The 25,916-nt window shown below is 42.5% G+C and overlaps 1 protein-coding gene across 1 annotated transcript in view; it reads right to left on the reverse strand.

Moving 5' to 3' along the window:
* Positions 1–25,916, reverse strand: part of LOC147316578 (bifunctional heparan sulfate N-deacetylase/N-sulfotransferase 2-like) — a 53,469-nt gene that overhangs the window by 19,566 nt on the left and 7,987 nt on the right. Inside the window, exons 2-5 of the mRNA XM_086260144.1 lie at positions 21,174–21,235; positions 16,232–17,875; positions 6,972–7,059; positions 3,642–3,796 (exon numbers count right to left, since the gene is read on the reverse strand). Of these exons, the coding sequence (XP_086116270.1) occupies positions 3,642–3,796; positions 6,972–7,059; positions 16,232–17,299 (1,311 nt within the window). The 5' untranslated portion in view covers positions 17,300–17,875; positions 21,174–21,235. The remainder of the gene's footprint in view (positions 1–3,641; positions 3,797–6,971; positions 7,060–16,231; positions 17,876–21,173; positions 21,236–25,916) is intronic.

Here is a 25,916-nt window from a genome sequence, read left to right on the forward strand (position 1 = left end):
CATGTTACGGCAGCATCGGCCAAACCAGTTATTAGGTTTAGGGAGCGATCGTTTCCCCCACACACACACAGTTCCATGTAGATATGGATTTTTTCCCTTAATAATAAAAACCTTCATTTAGAACCTGTATTTTGTGTTTAGTTGTGTTATCTTGTCATATAATCAAATGTTTGATCTGAAATATACGCAGAAAAACATTTTCTGCCTCTTTCCTCGAAGTTAGCTTGAGACTTCAACTGTTTCTCAATTTTAAAGAAAATTAACTGTCTCTAAAATTATTACATCAGACAACAGCACGTCTATTTAAATGGGTATTTTTCAACATTTTTAAAAGTTGAGCACATTTACAATCAATGAACTATAGCACGTAAGTTCATTTTTCCTGGACAAAGACAGAATCAACCAGGATCTTGCAGCATGTGACATTAGAGACGGCTCACGTGTCTGAAGTAAAGTAAATGAGTCACACTGTCCGATACTATCTGTATAAACCTGTGGATGCATCCTCATATCTACATGCAGGATGTTGCTTCTCTAATCAAAGCAGCTGTCAAAATTATGTACAGGTGAACATGTTTAAAGTTTTGACTGGTACCATCTAACTGGTAAGAACATTTACAAAATGCATTTAGAAAAGTCACTTGACATACCATACCATACCACCTTTATTTATAAAGCACTTTAACATAAAACCAGAGTTCACAAAGTGCTGTACATGCTAAAAGCAAATTAAAATGAGATAAGATAAAATAAATAACTAAAAAACTAAAATAAATTAAAACATGTCAAAACAAATTGAGTCAACCCCTCTAATCAATGCCAAAGGCTTCAGCGAATAAATATGTTTTAAGAAGACTTTTAAATTCAGAGAGAGAAGAGGCCTGCCTTACATGCAAGGGTAGATCATTCCACAACTTTGGAGCAACTACAGCAAAAGCACGATCACCTTTAGATTTATACTTAGTTTTTGGTACCTTAAGGAGCTGCTGATTGGCGGACCTAAGGGAACGGGGAGGTGTATATGGCTGTAGTAGCTCCGAGAGGTAGGGGGGGGGCCAGGCCATTAAGAGATTTAAAAGCAAATAAGAGAATTTTAAAAACAATCCTAAAATGTACAGGTAGCCAGTGGAGTGAAATTAAAATTGGGGTAATGTGCTCAAACTTTTTTGTTCCAGTTAAAAGACGTGCTGCAGCATTTTGCACAACCTGCAGGCGCCTAATGGACGCATCAAAATAAAGTACGTTACAATAATCCAGCCTAGAAGTAACAAAGGCATGGATTACTGTCTGAAAATGCTGTTTCGATAAGATAGGCTTTATTTTGGCTAATTCCCTCAAATGAAAAAAAGCTAGATCTTACAGCAGCTCTGACCTGGCTTTCAAGTTTAAGATTTGCCTCTATTTTAACTCCCAGATTAGTGATGACTGGTTTAACATACTGTGCCAGTGAACCAAGATCTATAATAGCCTCAGAAGCGCCACCAAAAACCATCACTTCTGTTTTCTGTTCATTAAAATGTAAAAAGTTCAAAGCCATCCAGGCCCTTATATCATCAAGGCATCTGAGCAGCGGGTCTACTGAGAAGCCATTTATCTTTTTAAGTGGGAAATAAATCTGGGAGCCATCGGCGTAGCAGTGGAAAGAAATCCCATGTTTCCTGAAAATAGACCCAAGGGGTAGGAGATATAGAGAGAAAAGAAGCGGGCCTAAAACTGAACCCTGTGGGACCCCACATTGAAGAGAAGCAACAGAGGATACAAACTCCCCGAGTTTCACAGAGAAAGTTCGCTCTGCCAAATAGGATCTGAGCCACTGCAGTGCGGTACTCCGCATACCCACCAACTCCTCTAAACGGGAAATTAAAATATTATGATCCACTGTATCAAAAGCAGCAGTTAAATCTAACAGCACAATAATAACACAGTCACCTGAGTCATTTGCCAAAAACACATCATTAAAAACTCTTAAAAGGGCAGATTCGGTACTATGTAAAGCTTTAAAACCAGATTGGAAAACTTCTAAAATACCGTGTTCTTCTAGGAAGGACATTAATTGCTTGTAAACTACCTTTTCAAGAATCTTTGAGATAAAAGGCAGTTTGGAAATAGGTCTGTAATTCGCAATAATATCAGGATCAAGAGCAGGTTTCTTGAGTAGAGGCTGAATCACCGCATGTTTGAGATTGACAGGTACAACACCAGAGGACAAACTACTATTTACAATGGATTGTACAGCTGATGCTATAGTGAGAAAAACCTCTTTGAAAAATCGAGGAGGGAGAGCATCATAAGGGAACCTGAGGGCTTCATGTAGGGCTGCCACAAACGATTATTTTGATAGTCGACTAGTCACCGATTATTTATGCGATTAGTCGACTAATCAAATCCACTGGACGTAAAACTACAGCTTATTGCACCAGCAGCATCTGCTCTTATATAACTATCATTAGCTTACAGCTTTAAGCTTTTAAGGTGCTAACTAAAAATAAAGACAAGATGATAGTTTATTCAATTTTAATGAAATTTGCAGATTGTTTCGGTAAAGTTTAATAAACTCCTTGCTATCTAAAATATAACAGGACACCGGAGTATATTCTCCAGCATCTCACACTTCTGATAATCAGCTGTCTGCTTGAGGTTTATTCAGCTGTGTAAAAACTATAACTTTAATCTCAGCCAAACCGATTTACTCAGGAACAAATAAAATACAAAAAAAAAAAAAAAAGCCAAACAACAACATTTTTAATTTATCTAAGTGACCCATATATATTTAACCTGAGTCGCGAAAGACGGCGGTGGGTTTGAAAACGATTTGTCGGGAGTCCGGTGTTCTCACGGCGCTAGTGACCTAGCCCCCGGCTAGCTATCGAGCTAGTGGGTAACAGACGTCTCCGAAAACGTCGGAGTGCTTTTGAAAATATGTGGTGTCCTGATAAACTGAGCAGATATTTGAGGTTTACACAGCTACATTCTCGCCTGAAAATATGTTAAACGTTTATTTTGTGACCCAGAAAGAATAATAAGAGTAATATTAAAACTAACTAGCTACCGCCATTGTTGGAAACTAAGCTGGGCCGCGCTATGAATTCTGGGACACAGCTGCTTCTTCTTCTTCGGGGTTTAACGGCAGCTGGCATCCTTGTACATGCTGTGCTGCCATCTTCTGTTTCAGTCCGTTATTACACTCTTAAATCCTGCTATTATTCCTGCGTCTTTTGCGATCTTACAAAGCTTCAAACGAAACGTCGACTATTAAATCAGTCGTCGACGATTTTGATAGTCGACGTAATCGTGACTAGTCGACAAATCGTGGCAGCCCTAAAGCAAACACAGCAGAGGAAGAGCCAGACGGCGAGCCACACACACTGGCGCCATCTTGGAAAAAGATGCATCACAAATACTGCTATATCATGTAAAACTATACGTGACCACTGCTGCAGTGAAGAATATTCACTGAAATGTGAAGTGACATGTCAAAATGACAGAACGGTGTCAGTGTAACTGATCAGATGCACCTGCGGAATTGTTTTTAAAACTGCAGCATCTCCCTCTCTGTAATCTGCTGTATTTTTGTTTTTGTTTTATTGCAGGAAATCAAGCTTCCATATTGTGAGACTGCCCAGTGTAATAATGTTGCCCACCTGAGCAAAAACCTTGTTGAGTCTCATCTGCTCAGCCAGAACGCTGACATTGTGGAAGAGGTGAGGCTGCATGTGGCTCCACATGTGAGGAAACCACCAGAAGTCCATCCTGTGTTGCAGCAGCATGTCATCTCCCTGATCCTCTTCATCAGTGCCTGAATACAAACAAGCAGGTGCACACACAGCATAATTAACATGACCTGATCTGCACCGAATTCACTTTTATCTAGGAAGAGAAAGTGTATGAGATGAGCTTGCCCTGAAACCCAGAATGAACAATTAATGTTTGAGTCAGTGCCAAGTATTTTAAAGTCACAGTAGCATTGCCCCCCTCTGACCACCAAATTCTAAATATTTGTGCCAAATATTTCCCTCAAAGTTTAAGACATTTCACATTCACAGGAAAGGGACTGAAAAATGAATGAAATCATCCAGTCAGTGCTGCTGATCGTGCAGCAGCGACGCTAACAAAGGAAACCAGTTCTTCCAAACAGACTTTACAGCATCTGTTTTAACCTGCACAGATCAAAACTATACTTGATAATGTTTCGAGCAGCAAGCTGCACTGATGAAATTATATCAGGCCGTTTTTACACATGAACGTTAGGTCAGGATACAGCGGGTAAAATAAGTATTGAACATACAGTGGGGCAAAAAAGTATTTAGTCAGCCACCGATTGTGCAAGTTCCCCCACTTAAAATGATGACAGAGGTCAGTAATTTGCACCAGAGGTACACTTCAACTGTGAGAGACAGAATGTGAAAAAAAAAATCCATGAATTCACATTGTAGGATTTGTAAAGAATTTATTGGTAAATCAGGGTGGAAAATAAGTATTTGGTCAATAACAAAAATACAGCTCAATACTTTGTAACATAACCTTTGTTGGCAATAACAGAGGTCAAACGTTTACTATAGGTCTTTACCAGGTTTGCACACACAGTAGCTGGTATTTTGGCCCATTCCTCCATGCAGATCTTCTCGAGAGCAGTGATGTTTTGGGGCTGTCGCCGAGCAACACGGACTTTCAACTCCCGCCACAGATTTTCTATGGGGTTGAGGTCTGGAGACTGGCTAGGCCACTCCAGGACTTTCAAATGCTTCTTACGGAGCCACTCCTTTGTTGCCCGGGCGGTGTGTTTTGGATCATTGTCATGTTGGAAGACCCAGCCTCGTTTCATCTTCAAAGTTCTCACTGATGGAAGGAGGTTTTGGCTCAAAATCTCACGATACATGGCCCCACATGACATTCTCCCAATCCTCTGCTGTATCATCCATGTGCTCTCTGGCAAACTTCAGACGGGCCTGGACATGCACTGGCTTCAGCAGCGGAACACGTCTGGCACTGCGGGATTTGATTCCCTGCCGTTGTAGTGTGTTACTGATGGTGACCTTTGTTACTTTGGTCCCAGCTCTCTGCAGGTCATTCACCAGGTCCCCCTGTGTGGTTCTGGGATCTTTGCTCACCGTTCTCATGATCATTTTGACCCCACGGGATGAGATCTTGCGTGGAGCCCCAGATCAAGGGAGATTATCAGTGGTCTTGTATGTCTTCCATTTTCTGATGATTGCTCCCACAGTTGATTTTTTTCACACCAAGCTGCTTGCCTATTGTAGATTCACTCTTCCCAGTCTGGTGCAGGTCTACAATACTTTTCCTGGTGTCCTTCGAAAGCTCTTTGGTCTTGGCCATGGCGGAGTTTGGAGTCTGACTGTTTGAGGCTGTGGACAGGTGTCTTTTATACAGATGATGAGTTCAAACAGGTGCCATTCATACAGGTAACAAGTGGGGGACAGAAAAGCTTCTTACAGAAGACGTTACAGGTCTGTGAGAGCCAGAGATTTTCCTTGTTTGAGGTGACCAAATACTTATTTTCCACCCTGATTTACCAATAAATTCTTTACAAATCCTACCATGTGGATTCATGGATTTTTTTTTTCACATTCTGTCTCTCACAGTTGAAGTGTACCTCTGGTGCAAATTACTGACCTCTGTCATCATTTTAAGTGGGGGAACTTGCACAATCGGTGGCTGACTAAATACTTTTTTGCCCCACTGTATATTCACTCAGAAAATTGGTGATATTTTAAAAGATGCTATTGACATGAAATTCTCAACAGATGTACAATGCATGCAATCCACACATGCAAGCTTTAGTTCTTTCCACAGATCTTTAACTGGATTCAGATCAGGCCTGGCCATTATTGCAGCTTTATTTTCGTTTCCTTGGCTGTGTGTTTGGGATCACTGCCCTGCTGAAACGTCCATCTTCGTTTCATCTTCATCATGTGGGCAAATGGCAGCAGATTTTATTTGAGAATGTATCTGTACATTTTTCCTATTCATCCTTCCTTCAATTATATGAAGCACATCAGTGCTGTATGCTGACAAACAGCCCCACACAATGAGGTTCCCACCTCCAAACCTCATTGTAAGCATGGTGTTTGTGGGGTGATAAGTAGTGTCTTTGACTCCCGTATCCAAGAGAATCTCAAACTATATTTTCCCAGTATTTCACAGGCTTGTGTAAATGTTTTTCAGCAAACTGTAAACACGCCTCAACATGCCTTTTCTTCAGCATCAGAGTTGTGTATGGTGAGCGTGCATACAAGCTATGGTGGTTGCATTACTTATTGTTTTCTTGGAAATAATTGTACAGGCTGCTTCCAGATCTCTCTCCACAAGTGGTCATCAACTTTTTCAGCTGGTACTGTGATTTTCCATGCCTGTCACGCCTCCCTTTCTTCATTTGTTGAATACTTCTTCCTTTCTCATTATTACAGATAATTTATGGACCATCTATGGTTTAATTTCTTCTGGATTGGACACGTTGTTACCGACATCTGGTAAAAGGGTTCATGTCAATAGCACTGCGGCAGGTCTCTGGCCTGCTGCAGTGATCTCATGAGACTGTGTCAGGCTGGCAGTGGGGACAGGTGTTTATGAGGGGACTAATGACTCCCTCTCTTTATATAGTAACGGAGGAGACACTGTGGAGGAAACTGCAGGAAGAGTTCGCCCCAGGCTTCAAGTTGTGCCGAAATAAAAAAAGAGAGCTTGTGATGAAAATAAAGCAACAAAAACCACAAGCAGCGTTAGAAATATTTTTACTTGTGTTGACATGTTGAATACTTTAACCGCTTTATGTTCCACATTTGTACTTTTCCACATGTAGCACAGCAGGAAATGAGTGACCTTCTGAATACACTGAGGGGTCACTACACCAGCATAGAACACAAGTTTCCATTTTCACCTGCATGTTTGAATAGAGCAGTCTAAAGAAGTTCATGGCTGTTGTGAATGTAGAAAAACAGAAAGATTATGCATACCTGTGTGATAGAACTTTCCCGAAAACCCCAAGTTAAAGGTGAAATTTGGGACCAGTGCTCGCAGTTTGTTTTGTGTGTTGAGCAATGCCTGTAAAAGGATGACACATTTTAACCGTTGCCAATTACAAAAATCAAGCCTTACTAACAGAATCTAACCTGAAGGATGAAATTTGACAAAGAGCAGAAATGCCACACAATGGGTGAAACACAGGTCCATCCTTGTAATATGAAATAATCAGTCAAATGGATAGAGTCAAACATTTATCCAACCTACCACCTACAATTACATTAGATTCAAGAATTCCAGTTAGTTACAAATAAATGAAACCTAAAGAGGCAGTGAAAGGAGCTTGCAAAGAAAAGCATCTGGACTTCTTTAAGTTGCTTGAAGACGTTTCACCTCTCATCCGAGAAGCTTCTTCAGTTCTAAGGTCAAATGGTGGAGAGTCCCAGATATAAACCTAGTGGGAGTTTCCCTCCACAAAGGGACAAAAGGACCCCCTGATGATCCTCTAATCGCCTGAGCCAAGGTGTGAAACTGGGTGTGGGTCCCAATCAGCCAGAGTTTCGGGTGTTCATTGTGAAACCTGGCCCCACCTTATCATGCGAATTCCTGAGGTCAGATGGCCCAGGATGTGAGTGGGCGTTAAGGCGTCTGGGAAGGGATCTCAAAACTGGATTATAGATGGCAGACAGTTGGTGTCGTAAACCACCGCCTCTGTTCAAAGATGGTCGCTCACAGTGGACATAGATGGCTTCTTTCACTCCTCTTTCAAACCATCTGTCCAAAATGTGAACATTGTCATCCTCGAAAGAGTGTCCTTTGTCCTTAAGATGCAGATGGACTGCTGAGTCTTGTCCTGTGGAGGTGGCTCTACTATGTTGTGCCATGCGCTTGTGAAGTGGCCGTTTGGTCTCTCCAATGTAGAGGTCTGAGCATTCCTCGCTGCACTGTACAGCATACACCACATTGTTAAGTCTGTGTTTTGGCGTTTTGTCTTTCGGGTGAACCAGTTTCTGTCTGAGCGTGTTGCTGGGTCTGAAATACACTGGGATGTCATGCTTGGAGAAAACTCTCCTGAGTTTCTCTGATACACCGGCTACATAGGGGATGACAATGTTGTTGCGTCTGTCCTTCTTATCCTCCCTCGCTGGTGTCTGGTCTTCTTTTCTGTGCCTCTTTGCTGACTTTAAGAACGCCCATTTAGGATAGCCGCACGTTTTGAGTGCTTCCTTTACATGTGTGTGTTCCTTCTTTTTTCCTTCAGGCTTAGAGGGAACATGTTACATGGGACTCTCCACCATTTGACCTTAGAACTGAAGAAGCTTCTCGGATGAGAGGTGAAACGTCTTCAAGCAACTTAAAGAAGTCCAGACGCTTTTGTTTGCAAGCTCCTTTGACTACGATGACCTGGATGACTGAGAACCTTCACAGACCTAAAGAGGCAGTGAAAGGTGGAACCTGAAACATTTCAAACTCTACTGCATATCTCCTTGTTTCTGCAGGTCAAGCTTTAATGAGCTTTAGAAAAAGGGTTTAAAAGATCAAAATTATTCAAAAATCAATCACTCAAAGATGGTGGCAGCTTTAAATATATTATCCTTCATCATTTTTCCATTAAATAGTCAGCAATGAATCAAATGTTAGGATTCAAAAACACCACTGAAAGTTTGTCTGAAATGTGATATAGACTTGATTGTTTCAGTTTTTTAGTAACAATTTTAACATTTTAGTAGTACTGAAATAGATTTTTTTTGTGTTTTATTATCCGTAGGCAGTATCACAATATCAAAAAAGCCAATTTTGCAGGTGAATTTTTATATGAAGTCTACTAGGGATGCACCACATTTTCTAAAGTACTCGTACTCGTTAAAAGTCCCCCGATACCGAGGACCGATAGCACGGTCTGAGACCTGTCTATGTTTGAGTGGCATGTAAGGGGTTAATCCCACGCTGTGTTGCTGTACCCACGCTTATTTACCCATGCTTATTTACCCATGCTTATTAGCACAGAGGAGCATAGCTGATGCTAAAGCAGTGGGGGCGGAAAATAGTTGGGTATTTTAAACATTCCGCCTTAGCCTACTCCCGCCTCGAGGACATTCAGGGTCAGCTCAACCAGCCAATAAAGAGACTGCAGCAGGACGTACAGACGCGCTGGAACAGCACGTATTACATGCTCCAGTCCCTCATTGAGCAAAAGCGAGTGCTGGGCGTGTCCGAGCACGAACTCCCTTACTATCTCACCGCTCACCAATGGGCTCTTATGGAGACGACTGTTCTCGTCCCCTTTGAGGAACTAACTAAAAAAAGTGAGCAGCTACGATGCACTAGCCTCTGATGTCATCCCAGCTGTGACTGTGCTAGTGAGACTTCTAAACAGAGAAACAGATGAACAAATTTAAAATTAAATTTTGTTTTTTTATAATTATTTATAAAAAAACTATTATTATAAATTATTTATATATGGCACGGTGGTTAGCACTGTTGCCGCACAGCAAGAAGATCCTGAGTTAAATTCCACCATCAGGCCGAGGTCTTTCTGTGTGGAGTTTGCATGTTCTCCCCGTGTTTGCGTGGGTTCTCTCCGGGTACTCCGGCTTCCTCCCACCGTCCAAAGACATGCAACTTGTGGGGATAGGTTAATTGGATAATCCAAATTGCCACTAGGTGTGAATGTGAGTGTGAATGGTTGTCTGTCCCTATGTGTTAGCCCTGCGACAGACTGGCGACCTGTCCAGGATGTACCCTGCCTCTCGCCCTATGACAGCTGGGATAGGCTCCAGCGCCCCCCGCGACCCTGAAAAGGATAAATGGAAGCGAATGGATGGATGGATAATTATTTATTCTGTAATATGTTGCATACAACATGCTTTTCATTTTAAATAAATGTTCTTAATTCCAAACTAGTCCCTTGTTTGTTTGTTTTTTGTTAAATTATAGGACTAAAGCTGTTACCTGCAAATTTAAATCATGTTTTCATTAAGTACTCGGTATCAGCGAGTACTAAATGCAAGTACTCGTACTCATTTCCAAAAAAGTGGTATCGGTGCATCCCTAAAGTCTACTTTTTACCAAACTGTAAACAGAGTGCTATTAACAAGCAAATCATTTTTTGATCTTAGCTACATTAATTGAAAAGGGTTTAACAAAAGTATTGCAAAGATGTTTTTAATATAGATAATATAGATACAACCATTTTTAGACACAGACGCATATTCAGATGCTCAAAATTAATTGGAGAATTCACTAAAACAGTTTCATGGCCAGATGTTTCCTTATTATCTCATGGCAAATTAAGCAGATAAAAGAACTGGAAATTATTCCAACTGCTGAACTTATATTAGTTATATTTTAAATTGAATGCTCAGCATGAGGTCAAATAGAGTTTGATGCAAATTAAAGAGGCCATTAGGACAGCGTATTGTCCCAGATTTCAACAAGCGATTCAATTCTGATTCATAAAGTCCTGATTCAACTCAATCCCGCGCTGGAAGATCAAGATGGCCATCAAGATGGTGCCGCGGATGGTCGCCCTGGTGCTTCAGTGCTTTACTTTTGTTTTGTTTTTGTGCATTTCTTCCGTGTCTGGGCACTCCTCTGGATACTCGTACACCAGAGAAGAGCTCCTTAACTACAGGACTACAACGCCTGTGGATTTATTTCCAATATTTGTCGCATCTGCGGCAGATTTACTGCTGACTCTGACCAGGAAAGCGAGACGCCGAAAGAGAGGGAAGCGAGCCGGCGCACTCGTGCGTTTGAGGAGACGCGGACTGCGAACTGCTCTTCCTGGGATCTTCCTTTCTAATGTACGCTCACTCGGGAATAAGATTGACGAACTGGCCCTGATGAGAAGCATGAACAGAGACTTTGCCTCCTCCTGTGTCTTATGTTTTACGGAGTCGTGGCTCAGTGAGAACATCCCAGACTGCGCGCTCAAGCTGGAGGGCTTCCATCTGCTGCGCGCGGACCGGCAGGCCGCTCTCTCCGGTAAGTCCAAAGGTGGAGGTCTCTGCTTCTACATCAATAGTGGCTGGTGCACAGATGTGACAGTGATTGCTCAGCACTGCTCTTCCTCTCTGGAATATCTTTTTATCCACTGCAAACCGTTTTATTCTCCGCGGGAGTTTGCTTCATTCATCCTGGCCGCTGTTTACATCCCGCCAGACGCAGATGCGCAGGCAGCTCAGTGCGCACTCGCGGAGCAGATACTGCACATGGAGCGGACATTCCCGGACTCTCTCATCATTGCTCTTGGGGACTTTAACAAAGCCAATCTGAGCCATGAGCTTCCAAAATATAAGCAGTATATTAAATGCCCGACCAGAGAGGAGAGGACATTGGACCACTGCTACAGCACGATCAGCGGGGCCTATCGCGCGGTGCCCCGCGCTTCACTCGGACTTTCTGACCACGTCATGATCCACCTAATCCCCGCGTACAGACAGAGGCTGAAGCTCTCCAAACCTGTCGTGAGGACTAAAAAACTGTGGAGCAACGAGGCTGTGGAGGAGCTTCGCACGTGTTTGGAGACCACAGACTGGGACACAATGAAGGCTGCTTCTAACAGCTTGGACGAGTCTACGGACACTGTCACCTCCTATATCCACTTCTGTGAGGACAGCATTGTGCCATCACGCACCAGGGTGAGTTATAACAATGACAAACCCTGGTTTACTCCTAAACTCAAAAAGCTGTGGCTGGAAAAGAGAAAGGCGTTCAGAAGCGGAGACAGGGACTGCTACAGAGAGGCCAAGTACAGGTTCACTAAAGAAGTGGACATTGCTAAACATCAGCACTCTGAGAAGATGCAGCAGCAGATCTCAGAGAATGACTCGGCCTCTGTGTGGAAAGGTTTTAGGAATATCACAAACTACAAGCCTAAAACCCCCCACTCCACTGATGACTTGCTCTTAGCCAACACCCTTAACGACTTCTACTGCCGTTTTGACGAGCCATCAGGCAGCCTTCACACCTCCAACGGCCCCAACAATAGAGACACTTTGGACACTAATTCCCCCACCTCTCCCCCCTCCATAGAGCCATCACCACCTTCTAACCGTTCACCTACAACACCCCCCTCCTCACCCCACACAAAAGAGGATTTCACACCACCTCCTCCCACCACAACTCTTCATATTCATGAAGCAGATGTGAGGAAGCAGTTTAAGAACCTGAATGCTCGGAAAGCTCCCGGCCCAGACGGCGTGTCTCCTGCCACCCTCAGACACTGTGCAAACGAGCTGGCCCCAGTGTTTTCTGGCATTTTCAACTCCTCACTGCAGGCATGTCATGTGCCTGCCTGCTTCAAGTCCTCCACCATAATCCCTGTCCCCAAGAAACCTAGGATCACTGGACTAAATGACTACAGACCCGTGGCTCTGACATCTGTGGTCATGAAGTCTTTTGAGCGCCTAGTTCTCTCCCATCTCAGGACCCTCACGGCCCCCCTCCTGGACCCCCTGCAGTTTGCATATAGAGCCAACAGGTCTGTAGATGACGCCATCAACATGGCCCTACACTTCATCCTGCAGCATCTGGACTCCCCAGGAACCTACGCCAGGATCCTGTTTGTGGACTTCAGCTCTGCCTTCGACACCATCCTTCCAGACCATCTCCGAGACAAGCTTTCCCAGATGAATGTGCCTGATCCCATCTGCCGGTGGATCACTGACTTCCTGACGGACAGGAAGCAGCATGTGAGGCTGGGAAAGAATGTCTCGGACTCTCGGACCATCAGCACCAGCTCCCCTCAGGGCTGTGTTCTTTCTCCTCTGCTCTTCTCCCTGTACACCAACTGCTGCACCTCCACCCACCAGTCTGTCAAGCTAATCAAGTTTGCAGATGACACCACCGTTATTGGACTCATCTCGGACGGGGACGAGTCTGCCTACAGGAGAGAGGTTGAACGTCTGGTGTCCTGGTGCAGCCACAACAACCTGGTGCTGAATGCCCAGAAGACAGTGGAAATTATTGTGGACTTCAGGAAGCACACAGCTCCACTCCCCCCCATCATCCTGACTGACACCCCCATCACCTCTGTGGACTCATTCCGCTTCCTGGGTACCACCATCATCCAGGACCTGAAGTGGGAGCCCACCATCACCTCCGTCATCAAGAAAGCCCAGCAGAGGATGTACTTCCTGAGGCAGCTGAAGAAATTCAACCTGCCAACACGGACGATGATGCAGTTCTACACTGCAATCATCGAGTCCATCCTCACCTCCTCCATCACCGTGTGGTACGCTGGAGCCACTATCAGGGACAAACAGAGACTGCAGCGTGTTGTGCGCTCTGCTGAGAAGGTGATTGGCTGCAGACTCCCATCTTTGCAGGACCTGTACACCTCCAGGACATTGCGGCGTGCAGCTCGGATCTCAGCTGACCCTTCTCACCCTGGACACAGTCTGTTTGACCTGCTCCCCTCAGGCAGGAGGCTCCGGTCCATTCGCACCAGAACCTCTCGCCATAAGAACAGTTTCTTCCCCTCTGCTGTTGGACACATGAACAATAACCATATGACTGTACCCACCACTAACACATGACCCTACGCTGTGTCACTGCATCATTTCATGATTGGCACTGATCACCACCTGCACTCATGTATATATCTTTCAACGTAGCACTCTTAATTCTTATTCTCATGTATATATCTCATGTATATCTCATGCACATATCTTTCCACGTAGCACTTTTAATTCTTATCCCTACTTTTATTTTTTTCCATGTCTATTTAAGTGCTATTTATGACACTATGTTTGCACTGAAGCACCGCAGCAATTTCCTAATGTTGTAAACCTGCTCAACATTTGGCAATAAACCCCATTCTGATTCTGATTCTGATTCTGGAAGCAAAACAGCCAAAATAAGAGAAAATTTATATCAATTTTTTTTCAAACATGAAACGTTGTTTTACACTTCTTTTACTGCTGGTTCAATGAATTCTGGTTGGAGAGTGACAAAACCTGCAGTTTCAGAATCTGTGAGATGTCCACTTTAGCACCCGACGGTGTGAACAATCGCACTTTGTGTTTACATTTTTGCGGAGTCCATTCACCTGCTCTTTAAGGCAGCTGTTGGAGTACTTTTGTGTACTCTTACCTGAGATTTTGGCATTTCTGGAAAACAACCATTTATATTTAAAAAATGATTTTCACGTTTTAAGAATCTATATCAGATTATTCAAATTAAATTAAATTTGAATTGGGAAATTGATTTTTCTAAATCCTAGAGGCCATCACTGGAATAAACAAACAAACCTACCCTATAAGGTAAAGTCTCCACAGCCGACTCTGTGCAGTGACAACAAGGGCGTAGATTTGGCTTTGGCATTGGTGGAGACGGATGATTCAACCACCGAACCCTGCCCTGTTTCTTATTTTTTCCTTTTTCTCTTTACTTCTTGATAAAAAAAAGGAGAAATATACTTGCCTACATATGCTATTCTACATGCTTTTAAACCATTTAAAATTATAATTCATAGTTTTATATGTGAATTATATAACGTTAAATTACTATTAAACAAATGACTGATATATACAAAAAAACTTGAATTTTACAGTGTTTACTTATTGGATAAAATAAGTTAAATGTCACTGTTATTATTGTCCAAATTCAGAGGCTGCGTCCACCTGAGGACCCGGCCTTTTCGGTCTAAGTGGGCCGGGTCCTCCGAAAGCCGGGGAGACCGGAAATGAGCGACTGTGAAATTGGATATTCTAGCCGTCAGAATTACGTCACCTCTGCCGTCTGCTCCTTGCTGTCTAAAATATAACCGGACACTGGCGTAGATTCTCGACCGTCTCACACTTCTGTTTAATTAGTTTTCTGATTGACATTTATTTAGCTGTGTGAAAACCCCGGAGGAACCCTCCCAAGGGATTAATAAAATTTTATTTAATCTAATCTAATAACTTTAATCTCAGCTAAACCGATTTACTCACGAACAAATAAAACACAGAAAAAGGCCAAACAATAACATGTTTAAGTTATTTGAAGTTTACGCAGCTACATTCTCGCCTGAAAATATGTTAAAAGTTTATTTTGCAACCCAGAAAGATTAATAAGAGTAATATTAAAACTAAGTAGCTGCAGTAGTAGTAGCCATTGTTGGAAACTGGAATTGGCTGGGCCAATCTGGGATATGGTTTTTCAATTTTGTTGCCCAGGTGGAAAATCGGGAGAAATTGGGGAGAATGGTGGCTCCGGGAGATTTTCGGGATTCTCCCGGAAAAATCGGAAGTGTTGGCATGTATGGCCTAGCATAGCCTGTAACGTTATTATGAGGGACACATTTTATGAGTGAGCTTGACTTTAAGTGACTTACAGGTTTCTTTGAAAAATATTTTTTTTAGATTCAGGTCTTTCCTTTTTGCTGCCATCCTCCTCTCCTCCTTGCAGGTCCTCGCAGCGCAGGCTTGCTGCTGCTAAAACTAAACAGAGCTCCCTGAAGGGCACAGTCAATCACATTGGCCATATTTGTCACATGAGGTAGGACTCCAGTTGAGGACGTAATTTAACTCTTTCTGCACAGCTGGGTGAGTGAGACATTGACAGATGTTTTTTTGTTTGTTTGTTTTTTTCTTTCTATCGGGTTTGTTTTTCTTCACTCGAAGAGATCAAATTATTGGTGGGGAGAGTTCAATAATCGCTGTATATTGGTGGGGACATGTCCCTTCCGTCCATGCCAAATCTACGCCCTTGAGTAACAAAAAACAAAAAAACAAACAAATAGAAATTTTGGGCACTGGGGCCCAGAGGGACTCATGGATGTGGAATTCTTTTCATGGTAAGAAGAACTGATTCAAAATTAATCTAGGGAAGTTATGCCTACCTCAAGAGTGTTCCTATCATTGTCTGAGCAGGGTACCGATCAGTACCCAATAGCGCGGCTTTTCATTTTCTGCTTTCTGTTTTAACTTCAGTGAGACTTGGTGATGTCTAAGGAAACTGCAAAGAATTTTCATCTGAGCATTAAAAATAATCCATATACATAAAATTACTTAGAAACCTCTGAAATGGGATACTGTGCATAAAAATGGATATAATTCCTAAACAGTTAATGTAATGTATTTGTTAAACCCCTTGAATTGAAGGTGATATTCTACACTTTAATCACATCTTGATTGTTTGACTTAAAATCAACTTTGGTGGTGTACCAAGGCAAAATTGCAAAAACTTTGGTACTGTAAATAAAAACAAACACAAAACAAAACAGAGGAACCAACTGTATGTACGGCTGACAAGGCTCACCCACCTCCACATCAGACACCTTCATACGGGTTCCCTCCTTGCCAACAAATATGTCGTCCACGTCTACGAGGATGTGACGGTCCAAGGACAAACACAGTCTCTTTCCTGTCAAGTAGGCAATAGCATCCACAAACACTAGCTTGTGAAGCCAGTAGTTGAGATTATTTCCAAAAAGAACTCTTTGAATGCCATCGTGGAGCCCCAAGTCTTGGATTACTGTGGCATGAAGGGCCCGCAAAGGGCTGGGTCCAAAATGCGCCAGTGTATCTGAGGTCTTGGTTCTAGCTAGAAGCACTGGTTCATAGGTAGAATGGTTAGACTGGAAAATGGTCCAGTCATCGCCTGGTAAGGAGCCCTGCTCCATCTGATTAGGCTTGGTGATGTAGAGTAGAGGAGCAGCGGGGTTGATGCGGTAGTCCCTGAGTCCCAAGTGCGAGTGTAGATAGAGAGGAAAGCCTTTGAGCTGTGCACTGAAAGGAGAGTTTTCATTCGCTTTGAAAAAGCCAATGACACCTACTCCATACTCAGCACAATACTTGTCCAGCAAGTCACGGTTCCACGAATCAAGATTGACATATTTCAAGACATTTTCATAGATGATCAAAGTATAGCGTCCACGGTTACGTTCTGTCAATGTGGGCATGTCACCTTTACCAGGAGCAATCTCTGTCCGGTAGTGAAAGCGACTTGACTCCAATATGGCTACAATCTCCTGGCCCAGTTGGGAATAGATGCTCTCTACAAATACCAGAACCACAGGCTCCGTCTTTAAATTATCCTTAACATGGTGTAGTTGTCCCTGGCGCGGAGGAAGAAAAAGTGGTGCCCTCTGGCCACCTGGCCCTCCTTCTGCATCGCCCGTACTTACTCCTAGTGAAATCCCACCACCTCCGCCACAATCACTAAAAGGTAAAGGAGGGGCCTCCTTGATTTTTGGGCTGTTGGAGACATAGTAAGCTAAAAAGGCCATGGACAGCAAGCAGAAGATGATGAGCGCCAGGATGAGGCGATGGAGCTCTAGCTGGCGGACACCTCGCATTAGCTTCCAAACACCCAACCCTGAACCCACCATGGTGTTTGGAGGGTAAAGGCAGGACTGGACAGCAAGAGGCAGTAATGATTAAGGAAGGACAGCAGATAAGGGAAGTAGGAGCAAGAGGAGAGGGGAGTGGAAGAGGAAGATCGAGCAGTAGATACTGGCACCGGGATGTGCTGAAGAATAGCCATTTACACTACGTCACCATGGCCAACATCATCCATTACCTCTTCTGTCCTTATGGCTCAGCAGTGTCAAAAAACAAACAAACAAAAAACTCTGCAACTTCCTTTCTCCAATTTGAAAGGTACCAATACAGGGTCTGAAGAGTAAGAAATGTAAGATGGGTCAATAAAAATGAACACCAACACCAGTGGTCTCTGGCTGAGAACTGGTCGGGGTCTTCAATACCACACCAAAAGTTCAATCTCAAGTTCCTGCCGGTTGGTCAGCAGTTCTTAAAAAGTTTAAGCAGATATTGCACAATGCGAGTGTCTCTTCTTTTGCAGATGCCTGACAAGTCCGTCAGCCATGGAAGCATCAATGCTTGTAGAATGTATTTTGGGGCCGACCCTCCTTGGGACACATTGTCTGTACATTGCCGAAAGACACCTGGAAAATGGGGAGAGACAAGTGGGAGGGTGAGAAAAAGGCAGTGAAAATTACAACAAAGGGTAAGGGGGAAAAATGATTCACTAGACATCAGCTGTTAGTTCTTAGAGCCATTCTCAAAAATTCCATGTTTTCTGTAGCCACAATTACGATATTAAACAGAAGAAAGTACTACTCTACACACACCATGGACAAAGCAAAATCAACTACACATTTTATAGCTTGTGTTCCTCCCCCTCCATTCCCCTAGAATTTACAAAGTACAAAGAAAGTAAATTGTCAATACTCAGCAATGTGCCAATTCTGCATCACTTTAACATCTGTTTCATTGCTACACTAGAAAAAAATCACTTGGTTTAGACGAGAGTTTTAGTGATAGTGAGAGTTTAAGTATAGGAACTCTGGTAGTTACTAGGGGTGGGCGATATAAACGATATACGATAGAAACGATATAAATTTGGCCAACGATAGAGATTTTGACTATAGAGATTGAAAATGTGACGTCACTCAGGGGTAAAACCGCAAAGAATTCTGGGAACTCGTGGCAAGAGGTACTAGCGCACGCAGGCTTTCAATTGAAATCAGTTATACAGCGATAAAAAGAAGCCCAAAAAATGGCAAGAAGCTGTTGTATTATTAACTGCAATAGCCGGTCGCATGACAGCCACGGAAAGCCGACGGGTAAAGAGATCGGTTGTTATCGGATTACGTCGTTGAAGAGAAATTGTTCGAGCCATGTTTCCGAAGTAACAAAGAGGCGACGGATGGTCTGGATTGCAGCCATTCAAAGACCAAATATAACGTCCCAGAACACTCCAGCTCACAGGTTAGTCTGCTCCAAGCATTTCCACAAAGGTCAGTCTGCTGTTGTAGTTAATCCGTCATTTTTCTTAACATAATTGGTGATATAGGTTACAAGCAAGTCTGGCGCTGAACAGAAATTGTGGCGCTATGCTCCTTTGTTTATTGTGCATAAATAGTGAATTGTCCTGACACAATATTGTGTTTCGCTTCTGTTATTATGGTACATTGACAAAAACATGTACTTTTATTCACAGGATAAAACAGGTTTTTTGTATCACTAATTGTCCAGTACGATTACAGCATACAGTATTATTGTCACTGCTACATCTCTGTGATGCGTACCAGAAATTATTTCTACTACTAATTAATTACCGTTGAGCTCAAAGGTTATATTAATAAACGGTTAACAAATGTGTATTTATGACGACGATTTGTGAGGCTGGTAAACTTATGATATGTACGATGGTCTTTACTTTCTACACGGTGCATTTCAAGGTCCTGCACCCATCCGTCGGTAAACTGTACCTGGGCTTGTTGCAGTGACCTGAAGTTACTAAACTTCATGAGTGTATGCACTCACTCCAAGAACCGTATAATTATAAATATGAGCGCGGTGAAGTTGGGCAGCACGCTAACGTATTTTGTCCCTCTGTGTGCTCGTAAGGATCTAACACTTTCACTGGTTTGATTTTTTTCCTCGTATCTTTTCTTTGACTTTTCATTAAGTCTGTCTTTGTACGGACCGGCATTGTTCTCCTTCGTTTTGTACATACCTTTTTGGGGGGCAAAGAAAAAGCAAGAATTTATTGGAACCGAAGAATGAACGTTTTGCGGTGCTGCAAATGCTTGCATTTGATGCAGGTACTTGGATTGTTTTGCCACGAGTTACCGGCATGCAATGCGCGAAAGTCACGTGGTCTGTCAATCTCTATACCGCTCTAGCGCGATAGCGCATGTTGATGATGTCATCAAGCTGCGCCTGTTTTGGTCGAAAGCATCGCAGCGGCTACAACCATTATCATCTGCAAATTATGCCGGGCGACAGTCACAGCAAAGAGATGAAGCACTCTTGAAATATGGGGAAAGCCAAAAACTGCGCTTCCTCCACTTCCATAACATTGATTCATTAATGTTGAATTCTCTCGCAGCTGTTCTGTTCCCATGTTGTTGCAGGATATTAATGACTAACCTCGTATTGTGGATGAATAATCTCAGTTGTTCTCCTGACTGAAGTTTGGCCCGTGTATAGCATCCTGCCATGCGATTGCATTTGTCCCTGACCACCAGAATCCCTCACGTTAACTTTTATCGAGTGGAAAAAAAGTTGGCGTTCATCCTCCAGCTTCACTGTGCTAATGTTATGCTAACATAGCTGTGTCGCTAGCAATCACGTAGCACAACATTATATACCAGGTAGTCCAACTTCAGTAACCCTAACTTTTAGGTTTATGTAAGTATGTCTGTGAAGGTTCTCGGTCATAGTAATCTAAGGAAATTGGAAAGAAAAGCTTTTTTAAAAATGTTTTTTAATTAATTAATTAATTTTTTAGGTCTGACACTTTTTTTTTGTCTTCCCTTTGCCAGGGTCGCAGCGTTTTCTTGGGAGAAATGTTTCGTCACTCATCCAAGGAACTAGGTACTTCAGTCACCGTTTATAAGGTTGGGGAAACCTGCAGACAGCTGAGTCTGATGAGTGACAAAACATTTCTCCACTGAAAATGCTACTCTAGATCAACACAATCCCCTTTTTGGTCATGCTGAGATATGCCAATTTTGAGGCAACATCTAAATAAATAATTTAGACTACAGAAATGAGAACAAATGAAGCATTTCTGAAAATAAAGTGTCTTAAGAGAGAAACAGTTTATTCCTAAGATGTTTGTTATGTGAAGGCAATAGGGCATACTTTTACTCAAGACTTTTGCACAATACTGTCTCAATGAAAATTTGAGAAAACACTGATTACACAGATAAAATGTATCAGGATAAGATCTGTAGATGACTATAGTTCTGATCGAAAGTTTAAGATCACTTCAAAATGCTTGTTGATGGAGCTGCAGAAGCTGGTGACACCTAGCATAATCAGCCGGATGATTGACACTTACATGCTCATGCAAGTTAGCCGTGTTTGAATACTTTGCTTACACACCGCTTTGGTCATGTTTGGAAACTTGATTTCTGTTTAGGGGGTGTTGGCAGGTTTTTTTTTGGAGGTGTGATCCTAAACTTTTGATCAGGTGTAAAAACAGCCTGTTTCAGTTTAAGCATTGTTTTCAATAAATTGCATGATTGAAAAATATTTCATCTCACTCCCATTTCTTCTTGTTGCATGTTAAAACTCTACTTTAACCCTGTTAAGATCCAAACATGCAAAATAAGATTTTTTGCCATTTTTCAAGTGGTCTTAAACTTTTGATCGGCACTGTAGTATAACTCTGATGCCTCTAGAACATGAAGATGGACTAAAGTTGAATAAGGAATAAAATGTACTGACATTACTTGAACAGCTTTCCATCCACAGTTGCAAGTCCTTCAGCTCAACATTGGTGCCACCATCTGAAAAAGGAAAGATGAGATAGGAGTGATTAAGATAGTGAGCATAGGAGTACAGAAAAAAAAATACAGAAAATTCAAGTTATTAGAATAGAATAGAATAGAATTCAACTTTATTGTCATTGCACATGCACAGGTACAGGGCAACGAAATGCAGTTTGCATCCATCCAGAAGTGCTTTAGTGATATAGATATATTACAATATATATATTAGCAATAATATAGATATGTGAGTATATTACAGAAATGGGTCTATTACGGTATGTTATAATGTACACGGTATGAAGTATGTTGTGAATATTCTATAACTATAAGTATGTACAGGCTGTAGTGAGTACAAGCTATGTACAGGCTATGAACAGGATATAAATATGAAAAACTATACAGAATATGAAATAAATAACTTTACAGAATCTGAGATATACAGCTATACAGAAATGGGAACTGTGCAAGTTGTAAACAGTTGTAGGGTTAAAGATTATCGAATGTACAGAATGATTATTTACACAGAGCTATACAGTAGTGCAGTTAAGATAAGTGAGGGTGTGGATAGTTTCTACAGAGGCTATATAAAGTGCTAGTGGTTGTGAGTGGCGGTTCAGTCCATGTTATTATTGTGTGTTTGAGGGTACAGTTGTCCATTGTGGGTGTGTGTGTGTTCAGTCCATGTGTTAACGTGGGTCAGATGTCAGGAGGCAGAGTTCAGGAGTCTGACAGCTGTGGGGAAGAAGCTGTTCCGGTACCTGGTGGTCTTAGTCCGGAGGCTCCTGTAGCGCCTCCCAGAGGGCAGGAGGGTGAAGAGTCCATGTGATGGGTGACTGGGGTCTTTGATGATTTTCCCAGCCCTTTTCAGACACCGCTTCCTGTAGATGTCTTTCATGGCAGGAAGTGGTGCTCTGGCGATGCGCTGGGCAGTTTTCACGACCCTCTGCAACGCCTTCCGGTCCGAGGCAGAGCAGTTCCCGTACCAGACTGTTATACAGTTGGTCAGGATGCTCTCGATGGTACAACGTAGAGCTGGGCGATATGAGATTTTTTCATATCACGATATGTTTTTTTTTTCATTTCAGGCGATAACGATATCTATCACGATATAAGCCAAATAACTATATTTGTAAGATTTAATTGTGCCGTTGCTCACAAGTAAAATGTGAAATAATCAGCACCTTGTTTTTATTTAAATATTTATTTCCCATAATAAGTTCATCCATTAAGCGGACGCGAATGGATGGATGAAGTTCAACAGGGTAGATGTACTTAAGGAACATGAGACTTTTCCAGATAAATAAAGGCAAATATTGCAAACTACACAAAAGGCAGCCGCTAAAGCGTTTAAGTTTCAAAATAGAACAAACGAAACAGACTACTAAATTGTCAATTCCACTTAGAAACAAAATATTAATTCTAAAGATAAATCTTTGTTTGTTTTACAGAAGAACAGACAAAACTGACTAACTTTTGTCAATATCAAATAAACTGAGAACTAAAAGGAAATTCTCAATCTCTCCTTGTTGTATAGCTTAGCTTTTCAAACAGTTTTAACAGTTACTTTAGTCTGACGAATTAGCGCTTCCAGTCAGAGACTGAGGCTACGTCCACACGTACGCGGGTATTTTTGAAAACGGAGATTTTCCGTTTTCGTTTTAAAAAAATAATCCCGTCCACACATAAAGGCTGAAATGAAGGAAAACGCTGCTATGAACATGCCAAAGCAGCAGGTGGCGCTAGATTCCTAACCATGCAGAAATGTTGGCCAATCAGAAGTCTAGAAGCCTCGGTGGGAAAAAGTAAACAAAGCTGGGGCATAGAAGCAGAACCGAGTCGTATGTGTGGAGGGACAGTAACTGTGTGTATATGTAAGCATTTAAACACTGCAGAGAGTAGAATTAACAGTAACAGTATTGTAGAAATTCATTTCACCGAAACAATAACGTGGTGCACAGTGTGCACCAGTTTATTGTATTTCCAGACTTGCTTTCGGCACAATTTACAGTGCACGCTACTCTGTTTTTTGTCAGACTTGAAATAGCCGAAATACCTTCACACTACGGAACTTCTATGGCTCTTCCGTTTGACAATCTCTCCGGCATTGGAACCATCATCTGTTTTCTCTTCGGTCACGCTCGGTTGATTTTTCTAGTCGGCACACTCATTTCCTCCATTACCCGCTGGCTGCTTCCCAAACAAACACACGTGCAGCTTGGCACTTGTGCTGTACGTAACAAGTCACGCGATGTGACGCTGTGGCTGTGATTGGTTCGGCTCTGCGCTACTTAATTTGGATTGGCTGGTCTTTTTTTTTTTTTTTTTTTTTTTTAAGAGGAGAAGAGCGGCGAGGTCTATCGCGATAGTTTCTCTATCGAGTAAAAGTTATATCGCGATACATATCATTATCGTTCTATCGCCCAGCTCTAGTGCAACGATAGAAGTTCACCAGGATGTCTGAGGACAGGTGGTTCTTCCTCAGAGTCCTCAAGAAGAAGAGGCGCTGGTGAGCCTTCTTGACCAGCTTGGAGCAGTTGGTCGTCCAGGTGAGATACTCGGAGATGTGGACTCCCAGGAACTTGAAGCTGCTCACACGCTCCACAGCCGTCCCCTTAATGTGGATGGGTGGATGTGGGTCAGCATTCCTCCTGTAGTCCACGATGAGCTCCTTGGTCTTCTCGGTGTTAAGCAGCAGGTTGGTTCTGTCGCACCACTCAGCCAGACGATCCACCTCATCGTTGTCACTGATGAGGCCAATCACCGTGGTGTCATCTGCAAACTTAATGATGGTGTTGGAACCATCAGCAGGTCTGCAGTCGTGGGTGAAGAGGGAGTAGAGGAAAGGGCTCATCACACAGCCTTGTGGTACACCGGTGTTCATCGTGATGGTAGATGAGCAGCGGTTATCCAGCCGGACATGTTGGGGGCGGTTGGTCAGGAAGTCCAGTAACCATTTGCACATGAGGGAACTGATGCCCAGGTCTGTCAGTTTCCTGATGAGTTGTGAGGGGTGGATTGTATTGAATGTTGAACTGAAGTCTATAAACAGCATTCTGGTGTAGGTGTTGTTGTTGTCCAGGTGTGAGAGGACAGAGTGCAGTGCGATGGAGACTGCATCCTCTGTGCTCCTGTTCTGGCGGTATGCGAATTGGTGGGGGTCCAGGGTGGGGGGGAGACAGGATTTGAAGTGTGCTAGGACCAGCTGCTCTAAGCACTTAGTGATGATGGGGGTGAGTGCTACTGGGTGGTAGTCATTGAGGCAAGATGGGTTGGAGTTTTTGGGTATCGGGACGATGGAGGTGGATTTGAAGCAGGCCAGTAGGCGAAACCCTAATAATTTTGATCGTGACCTTTCTTCTGGTATCAAAAGTAGTCTCCTTGTACAGGTGGCTGCCATCATACCTGTTGCTTGTGTAGCTTTTCTTATTACACTTTTATTCTCCAGTCAACTCTCCTTGAAATGCTACAATACAACACTCTGAACAGTCAGCCTTTTAAAGCAGTTGAGTTCAGGCTGTTGCTTGCATCGGAAGTCAAAAACCTCCAAGCTGTAATCTTTCAGGCAGAGGAGTGACTTTCCATTGTGAGATTAAACATGTGTGAATCATGCCATCAGATGATATTTAAATTTGACTAATCACTACCCTACCCTGTCCATTCTGAGAATAAGAAAAAGTTAGGGGTGGGGTTGGACTTTATTCGTACAGAAAGGCAAAATGAAATAATGTCATACTCTAAGATACTGGATTTCTTATGTTCATGATCTATAAGCAATAACCATCAAAATTAAAACAAAGACTCTAAGTAGTTCACATAATATACAAGCCTTTAATTAAATCACATAAAAATGTAATGATATTCAAATTTTTGTGACACACCATTTATTCATTCATGAGCTCCTGTTGAGGAGGTACAGGGAGCCACACTGCACACCTTTAAGGTCAGTCCGTGAAAATATTGTCAGATATAAACTGGTCTGTGGCACAAAAAAGGTGGGGACTGCTGGTTTATAGGTCCTATCCACTGAAGATCAAAAATGCAAGGAAATGCATTAATTGATACTGATCAATATTACTATTGGATCATATCTAACTGTGTTGACACTAAAAGTGCCATTTTCAACTACCGGTACTCCAGCTGACACAGAACTTTACACGGCCCCTCCCCTCAATAGCATGAACACAGATGCACACCTTAATGCTAGTCAAATAACAATAATAACAAATCCCTGTTCATTGCTATGAACAAATGCATGTTTGTGCAACAGGTATGCAGGTTTATGTGTATATGAGCCTGTTTAAAATCCCTAACTGTGTTACCAGAGAAATCAGCTGGCTCCATTACCACAGGGCCAGGTTTTAATAGCTTCACTCTCATACACAAACACTTTCTCTTCATGAAAATCACCCCAGGGCCTTCCTCTTAATTATCAAGTCTTATCACAAACATCAGGAATATATTCTCAGGACAAAATTAGGCATGTGCTTACAGCACACCACTAATTGTATAGCCATTCAAGAAGAGAAATGAACAAGTGAGACTTCAGAGGGGAACCTTACAAAGGGAAAATCAGCTTTTATAGCCGGCTCACTCATCATTTAAATTTTACCACAAAATAACTTTACAGTATGAGGGAAAAAATGTTTCCTAAAATACAAAACTGCAGTCACCGTTTGATAGTAGATTCATTCTGAAGTGG

Source organism: Aulonocara sp. 'chitande type north' Nkhata Bay, linkage group LG13, assembly GCF_057382095.1.
Source record: "Aulonocara sp. 'chitande type north' Nkhata Bay isolate Kocher_YH1m ecotype deep benthic linkage group LG13, A_spYH_male_GT1.1, whole genome shotgun sequence".
NCBI lineage: Eukaryota > Metazoa > Chordata > Actinopteri > Cichliformes > Cichlidae > Aulonocara > Aulonocara sp. 'chitande type north' Nkhata Bay.